This window comes from Mustela putorius, unplaced genomic scaffold (assembly GCF_011764305.1).
Source record: "Mustela putorius furo isolate JIRA1106 unplaced genomic scaffold, ASM1176430v1.1 tig00003853_pilon_pilon_pilon, whole genome shotgun sequence".
Taxonomy (NCBI): Eukaryota; Metazoa; Chordata; class Mammalia; order Carnivora; family Mustelidae; genus Mustela; species Mustela putorius.
In genome coordinates, this window is record NW_025422005.1 from 6,796,883 (window position 1) to 6,814,874 (window position 17,992).

General features: G+C 46.2%; 1 protein-coding gene and 1 long non-coding RNA gene across 7 annotated transcripts in view; one reads left to right on the top strand and one right to left on the bottom strand.

The window, feature by feature from the left end:
• The window catches only part of LOC123387297, a 4,845-nt gene extending 3,140 nt beyond the window's left edge, over nt 1-1,705 (bottom strand). Inside the window, exons 1-2 of the long non-coding RNA XR_006601658.1 lie at nt 1,313-1,705; nt 579-641 (exon numbers count right to left, since the gene is read on the bottom strand). This is a non-coding gene — a long non-coding RNA (uncharacterized LOC123387297). The remainder of the gene's footprint in view (nt 1-578; nt 642-1,312) is intronic.
• The window catches only part of NMNAT1 (nicotinamide nucleotide adenylyltransferase 1), a 23,467-nt gene extending 8,823 nt beyond the window's left edge, over nt 1-14,644 (top strand). For 4 of the 6 annotated variants that reach the window (XM_004741525.3, XM_013049227.2, XM_013049229.2 and 1 more), the window contains exons 3-6: nt 7,423-7,593; nt 8,670-8,853; nt 11,275-11,417; nt 11,759-14,644. In XM_004741525.3, coding sequence (XP_004741582.1) covers nt 7,423-7,593; nt 8,670-8,853; nt 11,275-11,417; nt 11,759-12,171 — 911 coding nt within the window. In that variant the 3' untranslated portion in view covers nt 12,172-14,644. Of the gene's footprint in view, nt 1-6,882; nt 7,309-7,422; nt 7,594-8,669; nt 8,854-11,274; nt 11,418-11,758 lie in introns of those variants that run through there. The other 2 variants (XR_006601657.1, XM_045063710.1) reach the window with 2 other exon arrangements.
• Nucleotides 14,645-17,992: the final 3,348 nt, after the last annotated feature.

A 17,992-nucleotide genomic window follows, 5' to 3' on the forward strand; every position in this document is an offset into this window, starting at 1 on the left:
AGTGTCACAGTTTCCCTTTCTTTCTTGTCACGTGGATTCTTGGTTTTCAGATTGTTTTAGGATTTCCACATTTTTAGAGCTGCAATTTTTTTATTTTGAATGTGTCAAATGGCATTTGCTTCATTTGTCCAACTATTAGCTGACTCTTTGCCAAGACTAACGTCCTCCATAGAATCTAAAATAATGTATCAAGTCATAATCTGGTCACATATGCCTGTGTCACCCTCAGCCCTGCAGACGTTAGCTCATGCGAGGCTGTCAGGACTGGTCTCTAGGGCATCCAAGGTTTGAAACGTTGGTGCCTTCATTGTCTCCCATTTAATGGCTGTTGTACCAGAAGAAATTGTGTTAAGTCAAACTCAGCCTGCCCTATTCCCCGGTATCCTTTTGGCATTGAGATTTTTGACTTTTCAAAGAGGTGAAGCAGGTGACTACCATTGACAATAGTGGCAAAAACAATGGGGCAGGCCGTGGTTAAACACAGAGCGGGAATCTCCGAGCACACCCCAGCCATCTCCAGAGGTAAGACAGTCATGCCGAGCTGCTAGGTAATGGGGCTAGCTGGTGAGAGAGCTTACCTTAGCAGAACAAACAACTGGAGGCCCAGAGCGGTGGTCCCAAACAAGAACACGGTCACCTGTCTGCATGGGACAGATGGAGTTACAATTTACATTTTTTCTTCAGTGATAGAATGGCTTAAAGAAACCGAATTTGGGAGGCATCTGGGTGGCTCAGTCAGCTAAGTGTCTGCCTTCAGACAGACACTTTCCCCCCAGCTTGTGCTCTCTCTCTTTCAAATAAATAAAACGTTAAAAAATAAATTTTAGGTTCTGTTTCATAACGTTACGTCAAACCGTGGAAGTAAAGTTTTAAACACAATAAAGATGACTTGCGATCATCCCATTAGAGCAAATTATGTCTAATCATACGGTCCTGCGAACGATAGCTGCTGATCATTGAGCTCCTGCTGGGCACCAGGTGCTGTTGATACCGGTCTCTCAGGAATCTTTTTTTTTTTTTTTTTTTTAAGATTTTATTTATTTATTTGTCAGAGAGAGACAGCGCGCATAAGCAGGTGGAGTAGCACAGGGGGAGGGAGAGGCCGGCTCCCCGCTGAGCAGGGAGCCTGATGCGGGACTCGATCCCAGGACCCTAAGATCATGACCTGAACTGAAGGCAGATGCTTAACTGACCAAGCCAGCAAGGTGTCCTTGGTCTCTTAGGAACCTTTAACCTTCGTTCCTTTACCATGACTGACTGTCAGTTAATGCTGTAAGACAACCCACAGATAATAGTAAAAATTAATACTCACCATTCGTAGACAAATGTGTCAAACATTTTTATTCACTTTCTCATTTAATGAGCATAAAATCCAGAGCACATGGGTGGCTCGGTTGGGCATCCAACTCTTGGTTTCGGCTCCGGTCGTGATCTCAGGGCCTCGAGATGAAGCCCCATGTTAGCTTCCGTGCTCAGCCGGGAGCCTGCTTGAGGTTCTCTCCGTCACCCTCTGTTCCCCCCGACCCCACGCTCGGACTCTCTCTTCTCTCCCAAATAAATGAATAAATAACATCTTTTTAAAAATATGCACAAAACGCTATGAGGTAGGGACTGTGGTTCCCCATTTTATTAATGAGGAAACCAAGACTCAGAATGGTGAAACGTCTTGTCCAAGGACAAGTACCAAGAAGCAACCATGCTAGACCTGTGAACCAGGGCCAAGAGTCCTAACCAACCACGCCTCTGTGCTGTGCTTGCTCTATCTCGCTGTGCTTGCTCTATCTCTGGTCAGACTGGTCGCAGTGAGCGTGACTCAGTAAACCCACCAACCACAGCTTATACAACCACATGAAGGCTGCTGTTTCTGCTCATTTTTGAAATTCTTTTGAGATTACGTGTACATAGTTTCCATGCATATAAGAAAATTTTCACAATAACTAATAAGTTCTTTTCACCGTAAATTGTATTATTTACCTTGATTATTTTACTAATCAGGTTTAGCACTGAAAGACCTTAGGGTATTTGTAGAAATCAAATCTACCCTCCAAACACAAAGATTTATCTCCACTGAAAGCATACACACACACACACAAACACACACACACACACACACAAATTTAAAAATATACTCCTGGACTGGCAATGGCACATTGTTATAACTAAGATATAGTTATAGGCTTAATGTGACTATTTTGGAAGGAATAGCATCTTTTCAGGGGTATAAATTCTGATCAGTTGTTAAGTCAATCCCATTATTTTAACAGTCAGCCAACATAGATTTAATCATATTGAGCATTTATGAGATGACAAGAAAAGACAGTAAACTATTTTTTTAAATGTTAACATTTTAAAAACTGGCTTAATGTTTACAAAATGTTCCATTAATGTTTACATGTCAGTTTTTAAAATTTAAAGTCAGTAATTACTATGTCAAATATACTTCAGTTTTTTATAAAATGATTTAAAAATTGAAAATAAATTTTAGTTAAACATTGAGACTGTCTCAGGAAGAAATGGGCTGTTTGTCATCGCAAGCTGGGGAGGGACACTTACAGCCTGAGCCGGTACGATCTCGGCAGCCAGCAGTGCAGGCGGTACGCTGTGTGGGCCAGACAGAAGTGAATCATGGGGACGCTGGTTGTTGTGCTCCTGGAGCAAGACACAGGATCCAGAGCAGCCCTGTTAGAGCTCCCAAACCACTTCTTCACCCATCTGTCCCCAGCGTGTTCCCCTTCCCAGTGCAAGTACTCTGGTACCCTGCAGTGATCCAGATGGACGCTCACTGTAGCTTAATTCTTCTGTGGTTTGGAAGGTCCGAGCTCAAGTTGGCTGCGTTCACGGGGAATTAATAGAACCGAACTGGATATTTGAGATGCGTTGTGAATGTGACCAGGGAGAAAGCTTTCTTTAGCTGAGCGATCAGCTTCCCTGAGCCCCCTCCCCAGCCGGTCTGCTGGGGAGGTCCTGGAAACCTGAGTGCATCCCTAAGGTTAGGGAAGGGCCCCAAGCTCTTTGTTCTGTCCTTCCCTGAACAGCAGGCAGCTCCCTTGGGGACCCATACCTCCTGTTCTTAGCTTTATTGTCCTTGCTGCTCACAGCTCAATATCCTGGGGTGCGCGGGGGAGGTGGCGGGAGAGGAGTGGTGCCTGAAACTTGAGGTGGGCGGGGCTAGCCAGTTACCCTGGTTTCCCTGAGGGCCTAGAATATTCTTGGAGATGTATTTACCACCACCCCGTCATACCATAGGCATTTTGTATGGAATTGGGGGATGGGAATGGGAGGAGTGGGAACGAGCCTCAAGTGATCCCTGGCATCATCCTTAGGCCTAAATGGAAAGGTAGGACGTTATTCCTACGAATCAACACTTTCTAAAAAAAAATTCTGTATGGAACATTACCGACCTTTCTGTCCTTTTTTTCTTAGCAACATTAGTGTCCCCCTGATCCCTACCAATATGCTTTGTTGGGAGAAGACCTCAAATGTTTATTGAATAAATATTTCTTATTTCCATTCTCACTGTCTACTTAAATTAAGGCACTCACGACTTTTTTTTTAAGATTTAATTTATTTATTGGAGAGAGTGAGACAGAGATAGTGAGAGGACAGGAGCAGGGAGAAGCAGGCTACCCCCTGAGCAGGAGCCCGAGGCGGGACTCGATCCCAGGACCCTGGGATCATGATCTGAGCTGAAGGCAGATGCCCAACCAACTGAGCCACCCAGGTACCTGGCACTCATGACTTTCAACTGGCCTTTCTGTCTTGTTTTGCCCTTTCCAAGTAATCCCCTAGCATCACCATCATCAGTATTGTCACTTTCCTCCCAAATAACAGCTAGCACTTATTTTTACACTCTGCTAGGCAGTATGCTAAGCACTTTGCCATTGATCAGAGTAAATCCTCAGAGTAACTGGAATTGGTTGTCAGTGTCTCTATGTGACAGATGAGGAGACAGAAGACACATAATGAAGTGATTTGGTTAAGTTGGTAAAATCGAATAAAGGGTTTTTTTTTTTTTTTTTTTTTAAGATTTTATTCATTCATGAGAGACGCAGGGAGAGAAACAGGGTCCCTACTGAGCAGGAGCCCAATGCGGGACTCAATCCCAGGACCCTGGGATCATGACTTGAGATGAAGGCAGACACTTAACCATCTGAGCCACCCAGGCACCCCCCCCAAATGAAGGTTTTAAATGCCCACATCTTCTTATTTTTCTAAAGTGGTTGTTTATATAGAACCCTGTGGTCATTCCATTGCTCAGAGAGCTTCAGGGGTTCTCAATGCCTCACATTCCTCAGCTCCTCAGCAAGGAGGGCTCATTTCCATTTTGCACAGCTCCGTGTATCTTGCATTTTTCTTCTTCTTCTTTTTTTAATTTATTTATTTGACAGACAGAGATCACAAGGAGGCAGAGAGGCAGGCAGAGAGACAGAGGGGGAAGCAGGCTCCCCGCTGAGCAGAGAGCCTGATGCAGGGCTCAATCCCAGGACCCTGAGATCACGACCTGAGCTGAAGACAGAGGCCTTAACCCACTGAGCCACCTGGGCACCCTTGTGTTTTTCATCTTGATGAGAGAGTCTAGGAGTCAGGAACCCGAGATGCCCGCCCTGGTTCTGCCACCTCCTGGCATAGAATCTGAGCAGAAGTGCGTTGGTCACCCTAGCACTTGGGTCTGAACACTAGTGGACTGCAAATGAATGGTCCTGACACGGGTCTTCCGAGCACTGGCCAGTCTGAGAAGTACACTGCAAGGTGTTGTATAGTCTTAATTTCCAGCTTGTTTTCAACCCATTTTTTTCTCTGAGATGTCGTTATACTGAAAAACTAGAATGTCCAATGGTAGAAGATTAACTTCTACCATTAACTGGTAGAAGAAAAATGAAATATCTAACAGTAGCTTAATTTTGTAACAAGTTAAATGACTTTGGCCAAATTTTTTTGTGTTTGCGTGGTGAAAGTTAAATGATCATGTGTGCGAAAGCATTTTATATGTCAAAAAGTGTCATACAACCGTGTATTGCCATTTACTGTAGTTCTATGTTAATTATAAAAATACTCTGACCTTGGGATGCCTGGGTGGCTCAGTTGGTTAAGTGGCTGCCTTCGGCTCAGGTCATGATCCCAGCGTCCTGGGATCGAGTCCCACATCGGGCTCCTTGCTCGGCGGGGAGCCTGCTTCTCCCTCTGCCTCTGCCTGCCATTCTGTCTGCCTGTGCTCGCTCTCTCTCTTTGATAAATAAATAAAATCTTTAAAAAAAAAAAATACTCTGACCGTTACAAGTCATTCCCCAAAGTTCCCAAAATTGCTTTCAGCAATTTGGCATCACTGGAGTTATATTTATAAGCTCTCAGAACGATTACTTTGAAACAAAATTTGGATGTATAAGAATATTTTTTAAAACTTTATAACAACAAAACTATTTTTTGATGGTTAGTAAGCAGTGTTGATCAAAAAAGATAACCCGGGGGACGCCTGGGTGGCTCAGTTGGTTGGACGACTGCCTTCGGCTCAGGTCATGATCCCGGAGTCCTGGGATCGAGTCCCGCATCGGGCTCCCAACTCCACGGGGAGTCTGCTTCTCTCTCTGACCTTCTCCTCGCTCATGTTCTCTCTGTCTCTCTCTCAAATAAATAAATAAATAAATATCTTTAAAAAAAAAAAAAAAAAAGATAACCCGGAACTGAGTTGTTTGACTCAGGGGATAGAAAGGTTTATTGTGTCAGCAAGAATTCCTTCCCTCTCCAGCCTTTCTAGCTTAGGGAACTAGGAATCAGATTGACATGAGAAAGATTAAGTGGAGAAAATCAAATTTAATGGAGTAAATATGGGGAATCCACATAGACATGGAAATTCCAAAGGCAGTCAGGCAGAATGAGGCACATTATGTCATTCTGCACTGAGAGGGGAGCGGGGGTCTGGGGCTCCAGAGGAAAGGAATGTGCCTCAGAGCAGCAGGAAGAGCGGATGTTTGGTCATTAGAGGATTGTCCTGCCATACAGATGGGTCTCTCAGATGAAATTTATCTCTGCTAATGACCCTTATTGTGGGGAAGACCCCAATTTAGATTCTTGTATGTAAGTCAGGGCAGGGCAAAAGTTTCTCTTGAGCCTGCAGGGTCTCAACTGCCTTCCAGTCAAAATGCCAGAGTGGCATTCGGAACCCTTGCAACTGACTCCAGCACAAGGAATGAAAAAGACCCCCACAAAGATGCCACATTATGCCACTTTGAGGCACTGGGGATGAGGAGGACCTCCCACAAACCTGCCAAAAAGAAAAAAAATCATGTAAAAAAGGAATAGGAGGGGCGCCTGGGTGGCTTAGTGGGTTAAAGCCTCTGCCTTCGGTTCAGGTCATGATCCCAGGGTTCTGGGATTGAGCCCCGCATCGGGCTCTCTGCTTAGCGGGGAGCCTGCTTCCTCCTCTCTCTGCCTGTCTCTCTGCCTACTTGTGATCTCCATCTGTTAAATAAATAAATAAAATTTAAAAAAAAATCTTAAAAAAAGGAATAGGAGTCAGAATGGCATTAGACTTTCAACAGTAGTGTTGGATGCTAGGAAACAATGAAGAAGTGCATTCCTAATTTTACTCTTAATATTTTTTTAAAGAATTTACTTATTAGAGAAAGAGAGAGGATGAGCAGGGGGAGAGGGAGGGGAAGAGGGAGACGCAGACTCCCCGCTGAGCAGGGAGCCCAAATGGGACTTGATCCCAGGACCCTGGAATCCCAGGACCCTGGGATCATGACCAAACGCTCAGCTGACTGAGCCACCCAGGCGCCCCCAGGCCACTGTTTTGAAGGGCAGGTTGTCAGGGAGTCCTATCTATTTGGTAGTTGATAATGTCATTGTGTCAGTTAACTGTGACCACAGTCGTGCATCACAGAACTTCGGCAGTGAGCAAACGAACATTCTTCGCTCATGAGTGGAGGGTCCGCTTGTGGGTTTGTCAATGTAAGCCCAGCTCGGCTGATCTCGCCGGGGCCTGCCTGTGTGTCTGAGCGTGTCGTCTGTGGTCTGGCCGGTGCCGGATGGCCCCCGCCGCGGAGCTGATGTGGTTGGCTGTCCGTCAGCAGGAGGCCAGGCTCTCTCCCGCGCAGTCTGTCATCGTCCAGCAGGCTGGCCCCGGCTTGTTTTCATGGCCGAGGCAGGCGTCCAGAAGAGTGTGGAGCTGTGCAAAGCCTCAGAGGCCTGGCTCAAAACCAGCACACTGTCATGTTTGCCACATCGTTTTGTCCAAAGCAGGTCACAAAGAGGGGAGAGGAGATCCTATCCCTGTGCAGCAGGAGCTGCCAACGTACCCTGAAAAGGAAGGTGGAGAATGGGGCTGTCTTTATCACTGAAGCCACAGGGCTTGGTCCATCCACTTGGAAGGTGGAAGGACGTGCAAAGACCTAGAACTGACCTTTTGTCCTTCTTCCTTTGCAGACCACAAGCAAAGTGTCAGAGTTTTCCACTCAGATCAACAACTTCAAATTCTTAGCATGGACAATTCAGAGAAGACAGAAGTGGTTCTCCTCGCTTGTGGTTCTTTTAATCCTATCACCAACATGCACCTCCGGCTATTTGAGCTGGCCAAGGACTACCTGAATGGAACAGGTAGGAACAGTGGCCAGGGCACTACCCCAAAATACGGCGCTGTGGCGTGTTGGGTATTTTAAGCTGAAGGAGTTTGAAGAAAATGGCAGAATCAGGAAGGTCCCTCTCACCTCCTCCCCGCCACTCTCCCCTGAAGCAGCTCATAAAATCCTGATGTGAGGGGTCCCCTCCATACTCGGGGAGCAGAGGAGTGTCCTTATTGCTAAGGGCAGAGCGATGCCGGGAAGAATCCAAACTAACGGTGCGTGCTGAATTTCCCCGAGTTTACGCACTTGACCTCGTACTCTGCCCTATCACATGTCTCGGGGCCGGTCCATCTTCACTAACTGGCATAAGACCACTCAGGTTTAGCTCTTTCTTGGAGTCTTCATTTCCTGATGCAGGCACCATGTCACATAAATAAATGTCTACATTTTCTTCTGTTTTTCTGTCTTTGTCAGTTCAGTGTTTCGGAGCCAGCCAGGGACCTGAGGAGGGTTGAGGAAAACTTACTTCCTCCCTTACGTAATATGTTTTGTTACATAAGTGATCATTCGTATGCTGTTAGATTGATGGATGGGAGCTCACACTCACTAATAATCCTAATAATCAGGGGACTAAGAGAAAAAGATGAAATCTGTTTTGCCCATCACATCGACAAAAATGTTTAAACTTGATAGTGTCAATTATCAGACATTGGGGAGAAATGCGCTCTTCTATACGCTGTAGGTGGCCAGTACAATCGATTAAGGCTTTTTACAAGGCAATTTGGCAATATAAAAATGTGCATTGTGTGGGGAATGGGGAGTTAGTGTTTCGTGGGGACAGAGTTTCAGTTGGAGAAGATGAGAAAGTTCTGGAGACGGACAGTGGTGAGGACTGCATGGCAGCGTGACTGTGCTCGATGCCCCTGAACCGTGCACTTAAGATGGTGAATTTTATCTTCTGTTTCACTTCGTTTATAAATGAATGTATGAATGAAACAATCCCTGTTTTGGAAAGGAGGGGGTCTGTTATAAAACCATATTGATGATAATATTTCCTGTGCATAAAATTGAACTTGTTACACCTCACATCAAATCTGACTCTTCATCCAGGAAAATACAGAGTTATCAAAGGCATAATCTCTCCTGTTGGCGATGCATATAAGAAGAAAGGACTCATCTCTGCCCACCACCGAGTTATCATGGCAGAACTCGCCACCAAGAATTCAGAATGGGTGGAAGTTGACACCTGGGAGAGTCTTCAGAAGGAGTGGGTAGAGACGGCGAAGGTGCTAAGGTATTCACGGCGAAGTCGGCTTTGTCAGTTCTGCGGGATGAGTTGGGCACTTTTGGCCATGTTCCGGTGCTGCCTGTGTCTGTGAAATGCAGATTTGCAAACTGACTTGCATGGGGAGGGCTTCCGGCCTGTGGTTAATTCTTGGGTGTGGAGCGCAGCAGCAGAGCTCAAGGGTTCCTTAGACTTTATGCCTTTCCTGTGTTTTGAGCTGTTTGCGCGCTTGTTACTATGTGTATCTCTACGAGAGAGGATACACAGAGAAGCCTGCATGGCCTGTCTGTGCCCCAGATGAGAAAGGCAAAGTTGTTCAGACTTTGTCGTATATCTTCTTAAGTATAAAGGAGAGAGGCAGGTAATTTAAGCGAGAGAAGCCTTGGTGCTTGGTCATGGGTGGCCCTGATTTTATGTGCTGCTTCCGTGACCAGATCTCTGTGTTCACTCCTTTGAAGCAGTTCCAGGTGAGGATTCAGAAACTGCAGTGAGGGACACCTAATTATTACTTAATACTATCTTAAGTATCAGAGAGCTTTCTAAAAAACCTTCCTGTGTAATGGCTGCTCTTAGAGTTCTGAGCCCTCTGGTTCTGAGCATATCAGTTAGGATTTCAACAGGAAATAGGAACCAGTCTGAGTGGTTTTTGCTTTTTCTTTTTTTAAAGATTTTATTTATTTGTTTGTTTATTTGAGAGCGAGAGAGCGGGAGAGCACGAGTTTGGAGAGGAGTAGAGAGTCCCCGCTGAACGCAGAGCCAGCTGTGGGGCTTGAAGCCCCAACCCTGAGATCATGACCCGAGCCAGAATCAGGAGTCAGATGCTCAACCAACTGAGCCACCCAGGTGCCCCAAAAGCAGAAAGGTATTTAGGTGCTTGTGCAGAAGTGTTAAGGGGCTTGTGGCAGGGAACTAGGGTCTGTTCCAAGGTCATACCTCGTTAGCTGCAGTCAGCGTTCAGGAAGCTCTTTTTTCCTCTGCCACCACAAATGCTGCTGTTCACTTGTCCCGGTCTCCTAAGGTTGGACAGTGGAATATGGAGTCTGGCCACCACGCTCATGCCTTCAGAAAGATGGCGTCTGCCTCCTTCTTCCTTCTGAGTTTCTCGTGAGAGGATCTCATCAGCAGAATCTCTGTCACATTGAGAACATGCTGCAAGGACCTCTGGGAACTGTGTTTAGGGCAGGACTGGACACCCAAGCCCGCAGACACTGTGCCGCACAGCCGCTTAGGAAGAGGGACTTCAGGCTTGGCAGGGAAAAAGAGTCTGCTGTCTTCCTGGACAGCAGTTCTTATGTCAGACACCAGGCTTCTGCACGCCCACCTTACCCCGCCTTCGCCCTCTGGCGCCACAGCAGCCTCACTGTCCGTGACATATTCACTCAGCTGCGCAAGAGGGGAGGGAGTCAGGCCACAAAGGACCGCCCGTGGCTTCCCGAACTGCAGCTTATGTGTCCTGGGTAGGTCCGCGGTTGTAACACAGGGGCCTCCTGCTGCCGCTCCAGAAGAAAGCTACACACAAGTCCTGCCTGTGGTCCCTTCCTTTTAGGCTTCAGGCGCTTGTCCCATCTAGGACCTTATCCTTGGCCTTGTGATTCTCCATTACTAGTTCAAGCCACACCCTTCAGTGGTCAAGAGTGTGGGCTCTGGAACCAGACTGCTGGGGCTCAGATACTGGCTCTGCTACTTATAAGCTAAATGGCCTTGGGCAGGGGCACCTGGGTGGCTTAGTTGGTTGAACATCTGACTCTCGATCTCGGCTCGGCTCTTGATTGCACAGTCGTGAGTTCGAGCCCCACACTGGGCTCTGTGTTTGGTGTGGAGCCTACTTTAAAAAAAAAAAATGGCCTTGGGCAAATTGGAGTTCTCCTCTCTTAATGGGGATAATAATTCTGACAATAATGGGCCATAAAATAATTGCTTTATAATAACCAAACCATTCACTCAATCAGATTGTTATTGAATGACTTCTGTGTCCCGGGAGTCCACCACAAGCTCGAGTTGCAGCCTAAGCCTTCAGTTCCCTCCACTGTGGGAATAATAATAGCGATAATATTTATGGCATGGGTTGTTGAAAAGATGTAATCAAATGATCCATGCAAAGGACTTAGTGTAGTGCTTAGCACATAATAAATAACTAATGTTAGCTCTTGTTATTATGACACACACATAAAGCTTCGCATAATCATAGCCACCATCTGTTGTGCTCCCAGGGTCTCCTTGCTTCCTGTTCCTAGTAGCCAGTCCCCAGCACCGCTGGCCAGCGTCCATGACGATCTGGCGGTACTGGTCAGCATTCTTCCTGTGGTTAAAGGTTGTTAATATCACACAGCTTTAACTTTGGGTCTGAGGCTCTTGGGCATCTCCAGAGAGACAGAATTTTAGTTGAATGTTGTGAGAAGAGAAATGTTCTGTTGCTTTGTTATTTTGTAGACACCATCAGGAGAAACTGGAGGCTGGGAGCTGTGATCACCAGCAGGACGCACCTATGCAGGCAAGGCCCGGACAGAAAAGGAAGTGGGCTGAACAAAGACAAGATATTAGCCCAAAGAAATTGCTAGAGCCAAAACCAAAAGGTCTGTTTCATCAACACTTACCAACTAGAGTAGATAAGATTCTAGAGCTGAGCAAGCACCCTTTGTATTTTCATTTCATATTCAGTATGTGTGAGCGCCCAGAAAACCCCCATTGTTGGTTTTGCGAAGGGAGGGGCAGGGAAGGAGAGGAAGAGGCATTTTGAGCTTATTTCTCCTGCAGTGGTCCTTAACTTCTGTGGTGTCCTAGATCTCTTTTGAAAGTTTGACTCTGATCAAAACTATGAACCCAGTAGCCAGAAAGACACATTATTGTGTTCATTTTGATGCAGAGGATTATTAGCCAAGCAGACCCTGAAACTGTGTTTTCTTCTTCTTCCCAGATGTGCCCAAGATAAAGCTGCTGTGTGGGGCAGATTTATTGGAGTCCTTTGCTGTACCCAATCTGTGGAAGAGTGAGGATATCACCCAAATTGTGGGAGACTACGGGCTCATATGTATTACTCGGGCTGGAAATGATGCTCAGAAGTTCATCTACGAGTCAGACACGCTGTGGAAACACCGGAACAACATCCACCTGGTGAATGAATGGGTCACCAACGACATCTCATCCACAAAGATCCGGCGAGCCCTCAGAAGGGGCCAGAGTGTTCGCTACTTGGTACCAGACCTTGTCCGAGAATATATCGAAAAGCATGATTTGTATAGCTATGAGAGTGAGGAGAAGAATGCTGGTGTCATCCTGGCTCCCTTGCAGAGGAAGCCTGCAGACACTCACTCAAATTGTACAGCATGAGGTTTTGGACTTCTAGCTTGGGAATTTGAAACAGTCTGGCTGTTAGGAACTGGGAAGAGGAATTGTGATCTTGTCATAAACTAAAGCTACCTAAAAGTCTGGTAAAAGTCAAGAGTAGATTCAGATCAGGTTTCTCATTTTGTTGGAAATTGCTAAGATGAATGTGTCCAATATGGTCTTTTTTTTCCCTTCTTTTTTTTCCCAAGAACATACAAATCCTTGAATCTTTAAAATGGGATTAACAGTACGAAAACCAGAAGACATTCAATTTAACTAAAAAGAAGAGGTCAGAAAGGACATTTTGGCGTTCCATGATCTCAGTCTAAAACTCTCGAGTTTCTGAAGAGCCCTGCTGTTTCTGTTCCCGCCCCTGTGAATCTGCCATTTGTGAATTTAAGCAGAAAAAGAATGTACTTTCTTACCCTTTTCCCCTTATCCTTTTCTATGCACTTTAACCAAAGTCGAACTCCCAAATAATAACTGAGGTCATTATTACGTCACAAACGCAGGTACAAGCACAGGCTTGTTATATAGTTGGGTGCTGATTAAAGTTTTGTGGAGGTTTTACCAACTGGTAAAGCAACAAGACTAGAAATAGCTTTTACAGAGTGTTACGATTCATGAAATCCTCCTGTGATAGAAACAGGACTAAAATTTCTCATGAAAGAATAATTTACCCTTTTGCAATTTATAGTCACACTTACATCATTCGAGAGGAAGGGTTTATGACTCTGTGAAAGGAAAAATACTTAAAACTGTGCAGTTGTCCAGTCAAATCTGAGTGCACAGTTGCAAAGGGACAACGCGAAAGCAGGCCAACATACCTTCTGCTGCTACTGACTTCCTCTTACTGAAGCCAGCAGGCCAGCTTGACGGAGACCCGGGAGGTATACAGAGCCTGCCACCAGTAGGCTTCGGTCTCTGCTCACAGAGGGACTTGGATCGTGGCGATGATGGCCATTTCTCCCCATCCTTAGCTTTTAGGAGTTGAGAGTTGAAGTGATCCTGGAAAAGAACCATCTGTTGAAGTGATCCAGAAAAAGAACCTTCTAGGAGCAGATGAAGCTACTGAAGTGTGTAACTTTGATTTCTTCTCCTGGAAAACTCTGCTTAGTTTATCTGACGTGTTTATGGAATGCAGAAGGGTTCCAATGCTAGGAACTTTTCTCTTTTATTTTGTAGAGACTTACACCGCGGTACCTTCCTACCTAGAAGTGCCCCCTGCCCCGCTCAGCTGTGAGTATATTGAATTCGGGATGCCCTCGGTAAAGCATTTGAGGACCTCCCAGGAGACTTGGTCATAGTGAATGATCTTATTGTTGGGCTATTTTTCTGGATCAGTACCTTTGTACACGGAACAAGCTGCTTTTAGCTTTGTCCTACTGCCAAGGATGCTGCTACTGCCACAGCATAATCATGTAGTTGTGAGTGACCTCAAGGGCAAAATTTCCTGTTTTGATAATGGAAATTAGAACAATGAATAAATGTTAATGATTGCTGTGACTTCCATTGAGGAAGAGGAAAATATGCCATTGTATTTCCTAGTATGGCTTTTTCATAATCTGCTCTTGTAATGTGAATTTTGAGTTTAGGAAACGTGGAAAGCTGGTGTGGGTGTGTTTGCTGCGGGCGCTTTTTATGTGTTGTACTCTTTTGACTCTTACATTGTAGAATTCGAGTGCAGCAGAGGAACAAAAGTCCTTTGCTGGCAACTTAATTCCATTGAATGTACATCTGGGGAGATGTTTCGTTGTTTGTGTTTAGGGGACAAGTGTGAACAGTAATCCATTTAGAGGAGAGGAACGGGTTCTCCTTGGTGATCAGGGGAGAGAGACTGAGCCAGAGGCACGATTTAGGCTCATCTTCTTTCATCAAAGGATGCTCTTTCTTTTTCTGCCATCTTGAGGGTCTCCCCACAGGGTGGAGGGAAGCCTTCTCTGTCAGGGTCAGCATGCATGGGAGTGGTGGGGGTGCTGTTTTTCTTACCCCAACCTCTGAATCGCTTCTGTGGGCCCAGAAGTCACTGTATTCTGAGATGGGCTCCTTTAGCCTTGACTTCCAGGCGCCCCAGGACATCCCTTCCACTGCCGTCCTCAGACTCGTTCCCACAGGCCCCGTGATCTAGAACACCCATCCCAGCGCCCCCCACCTGTGAGGATGTACCGTGTCTACCTCTGAAATCTGTACGTAGTTTCCCAGTGGTGCTGTTTGAACTTCAGAACGCCCGCACTGACTGGGCACCTACAAGGTGCTGGGCCGGTGTGAGTCACGAGGAAATGAGGCACAGTCAGGTGACTGCTGTAAGTGACACACCTGAGTCTTGAATGAACAGAGTGTCTTCAGAGCCTGGGCTCTTAACTTCTTAATGCCTTACGTAATATAATACTCTTCAAAGAATGACGTTTTCGCCAAATCTTGAAGTTTTCATCCACCCCAAGCAGATGAGTGCAAATAAAGAACCCTTTGAACATGTGATAGTCTGACAGGGACATGTGGTGTGTTCTGTCCACACAGGAGGACCAAGTGGACCCTGTCCGATGTTAGCAGTTCCTTGGAACAGGGGTGGTGAATGCCCAGAGCGGGGAGGTGGTGAGAGCCATAGTTCACTCTTGATTTGCAGAAACAGAACGAACACCACCCGGATGCCCAGGGCGGTACCACAACGCCACCTGGCAGCACTGTCGCCTGCAAGACAGAGCAGAAGATTCTGCCCCCGAGGCGGGTTTCCAGTCAGCAGATGGGGCGGGGGGTACGGTCACCGACTCCCAGAGTCTCTGGAAAATAATGCAGTGATCGCTGGGGTCCTTCCAGCTGTGGAGTTGGCACTGGCTCCTCACCACTCTGAGCTGCCACCTGTCCCTTCTCCTGCGTGTGACCAGGAAGCATTTCTTGGAACGCTATTATTTTGTGAAGTGCCAAGGGGAATGCACAAGTACGAGGCGGTCTCTGCCGCCAGGTTGCCTACGGTTCGGTGGCGAGAAGAGCAGGACTAGATCTAGAGCGTCAGCGAGGGACTCCGGAACCCCCGCTGAGGGTTTCCTGAACATGGTGCCCCGGGCCCTCCCGGCCAGGAAACCGGGGTGGAGGGTCTTCCAGGGAAAGCTCCTTACACTAGGAATTACTTGTCATTTATCTGAAAGTCAAGGAGTCCTATTTCTGTTCTGTTTGGGGGACTTTTGTTTTTCTACCTCGGGCAGCCTTAGGTGGAGGAACCACCTGGGAGGAGGTACTGAGAAGAGGCACCGCCCTCACGTCACACTAAACTGATGCAGGACTTACTCCTAGACCTGGACCAAGCTCCCTGATGGCAGTGCTTCCCTGCCTTAAGGGGTGGCTGGATGGATGGCATGAAGTGTCACAGTGTCCCTGCCATCCTTCGCTTGAACCAGTACCAGACTCCACTAGGTGACACAAGAGTGGGCCCACTGCCAAGTGCCCCTCATTCATTCCCATCCATTCCTGTCAAGGAGGGGTAGCATTGGTACACAGGTTTAGGATCTCATCTTGGCGATAATCTTATGATTTGCAAATTGGTCAAATAAATTTCACCCCTTTCCAGAGATAAATTTTGGTCCTTGTCTAGAAGAAAGATCGAGAATTGTGGAGGAGAAAATGACTCTTATCCCACAGCTAAGCTCAGTCTATGTCCAATTCAACTGAACTTCAACTCTACCCATACTAGATGGCCCTTGCTCAAGCTGGCCAAAAGCCATACCGACCAGCACAGATGCCAAAGGTATTAGTAGTTATTTCTGTGACTTTCATTTTCAGGCCAACATTTAGAATAAGATTTTAAGGGTAGGAGGCAAGTGTGACTTCTCCATGTCCTGTCCCCTTAGTTTTCTGGAATTTAAATAGGCTTCATGCTCTAGAAATCTGGTCAGAGTTCATTGTTCTGTGTCCATCAAATGGCAAGATATAGCTAATCCAGGATTTGATATCAGTGTATCATATTCCCCAAAGGAATCAGTGTCTTACAGTTGGGAGAATCAATAGCCTCATTCTAGGTGAGGCAGGGCCACTCTGGTTTCTCAGTAAAAATGGCATTTCTCCTTTGGAAAAGCCTGAAGCCTTTCATGCCACAAACATTTATGGAGCACTTGCCAGGCAGGCATCGTGCTAGGCTCTGGGGATGCTGTAGAGGCAAATGAGAGGAACGTGGTCTCTGCTAATGACAAAGAGGGTCAATAAACCAAAAAAAGGTAATTGTGGATTATGATAATTATGAAGGAAGTAAGCAGAGCTCTGATACAGAGTAAATGGATGTGAAAAATGTATCAGAAGACTGTCCTAAAAAGGGGACTCAGAGACTATGGAAGAGAGTCAAGTATTTTCTTTTGTCTAAGTTCTATTTTTTTAAAAGATTTTATTTATTTATTTGAAAGAGATCACATCTAGGCAGACAGGCAGGCAGAGAGAGAGAGAGAGGAGGAAGCAGGCTCCCTGCTGCTTGAGCAGGGAGTCCGATGCGGGACTCGATCCCAGGACCCTGAGATCATGACCTGAGCCGAAGGCAGCGGCTTAGCCCACTGAGCCACCCAGGTGCCCCATCTTTTGTCTAAGTTCTAAACCAACTGAAAAATAAAATGGAAAAAAGCAACAAATGAAGAATGAAAATAGCATTAAAAAATTTCTTTTAGGGCGCCTGGGTGGCTCAGTGGTTAAGTCGCTGCCTTTGGCTCGGGTCGTGATCTCAGGGTCCTGAGATCGAGTCCCGCATCGGGCTCTCTGCTCGGCAGGGAGCCTGCTTCCTCCTCTCTCTCTCTGCCTGCCTCTCTGCCTACTTGTGATTTCTCTCTGTCAAATAAATAAATAAAATCTTTAAAAAAAAAATTTCTTTTAAGTAACCTCTACACCTAAGGTGGGCTCGAACTCATGACCCTAAGATCAAGAGTCACATGCTGCATGGACTGAGCCAGCAGGCACCTAGAAAATAGGATCCTTACAACTGAGAAAGTCTGATAAAGGTTCAAAGTTGAAGCCTGCTGTGAGGGTCAAAGCGGAATAGGTAACCATGACAGATTATGTCGTTTCCAAATGGCTGATACAGGATCTCCCACCCTACTTGCCCTTCTTACAATGTGACATTGAGAAATGAGTTCCCAAGTCCCCTCCCTTTGGATTTGGGTATTCATGTGACTCTGGCAGAAATGATGTCATGTGACTTTCGAGACTAGATTATTTAAGACAGTAGGATGTCTTACTGGTTCTCTTGGAATGGTCCCTCTCAAAACCCAGCCAACCATGCTGTGAGGGAGCCCAAGCAGCTGGTGGACAGGCCCCCCATGGATAGGAACCTGGCTTCTGGTTCCAAGCTAATAGCCAGCACTCATTTGCCAACGGTGAGAATGAGCCATTTTGGAAGTGTTTTCTCCTGCCCTGCCAATTGGAGTCAAGCTCCCCAGCGAATGCTGCATGGGGCTGGGATGAGCTAGCCCCTGTGAGCCATGCCCAAACAGCAGATTTAAGAAGTTAATGATTTTTGTTACTTTTAAGCCATTAAGTTTGGGGGAGCCATAATAGCTTACACACTAACTCCCCTAGTCTAGACTTTGGAACAGTCTACCAGAGGGACATTTTGGGTTTATAAAATAACAAATACATGCTCAAGTCCATGTCAAAAGGAGAGAAGGAAAAAAATGGAAATACCCTGCCTTTAGAATGATTGATAGATCAGCTCTACCTAGTAGAGAAAAATGGTTCAGTGGCTGTTGTCCCTAAGGCAAGCAACACATTCTAGATTTTCCTGGAACTTTTCCACTTGTGGCAGTGAAAATCCCAAGTGTTGGGCACTCCTTTGGTCCTGGGGAAACCACGATGG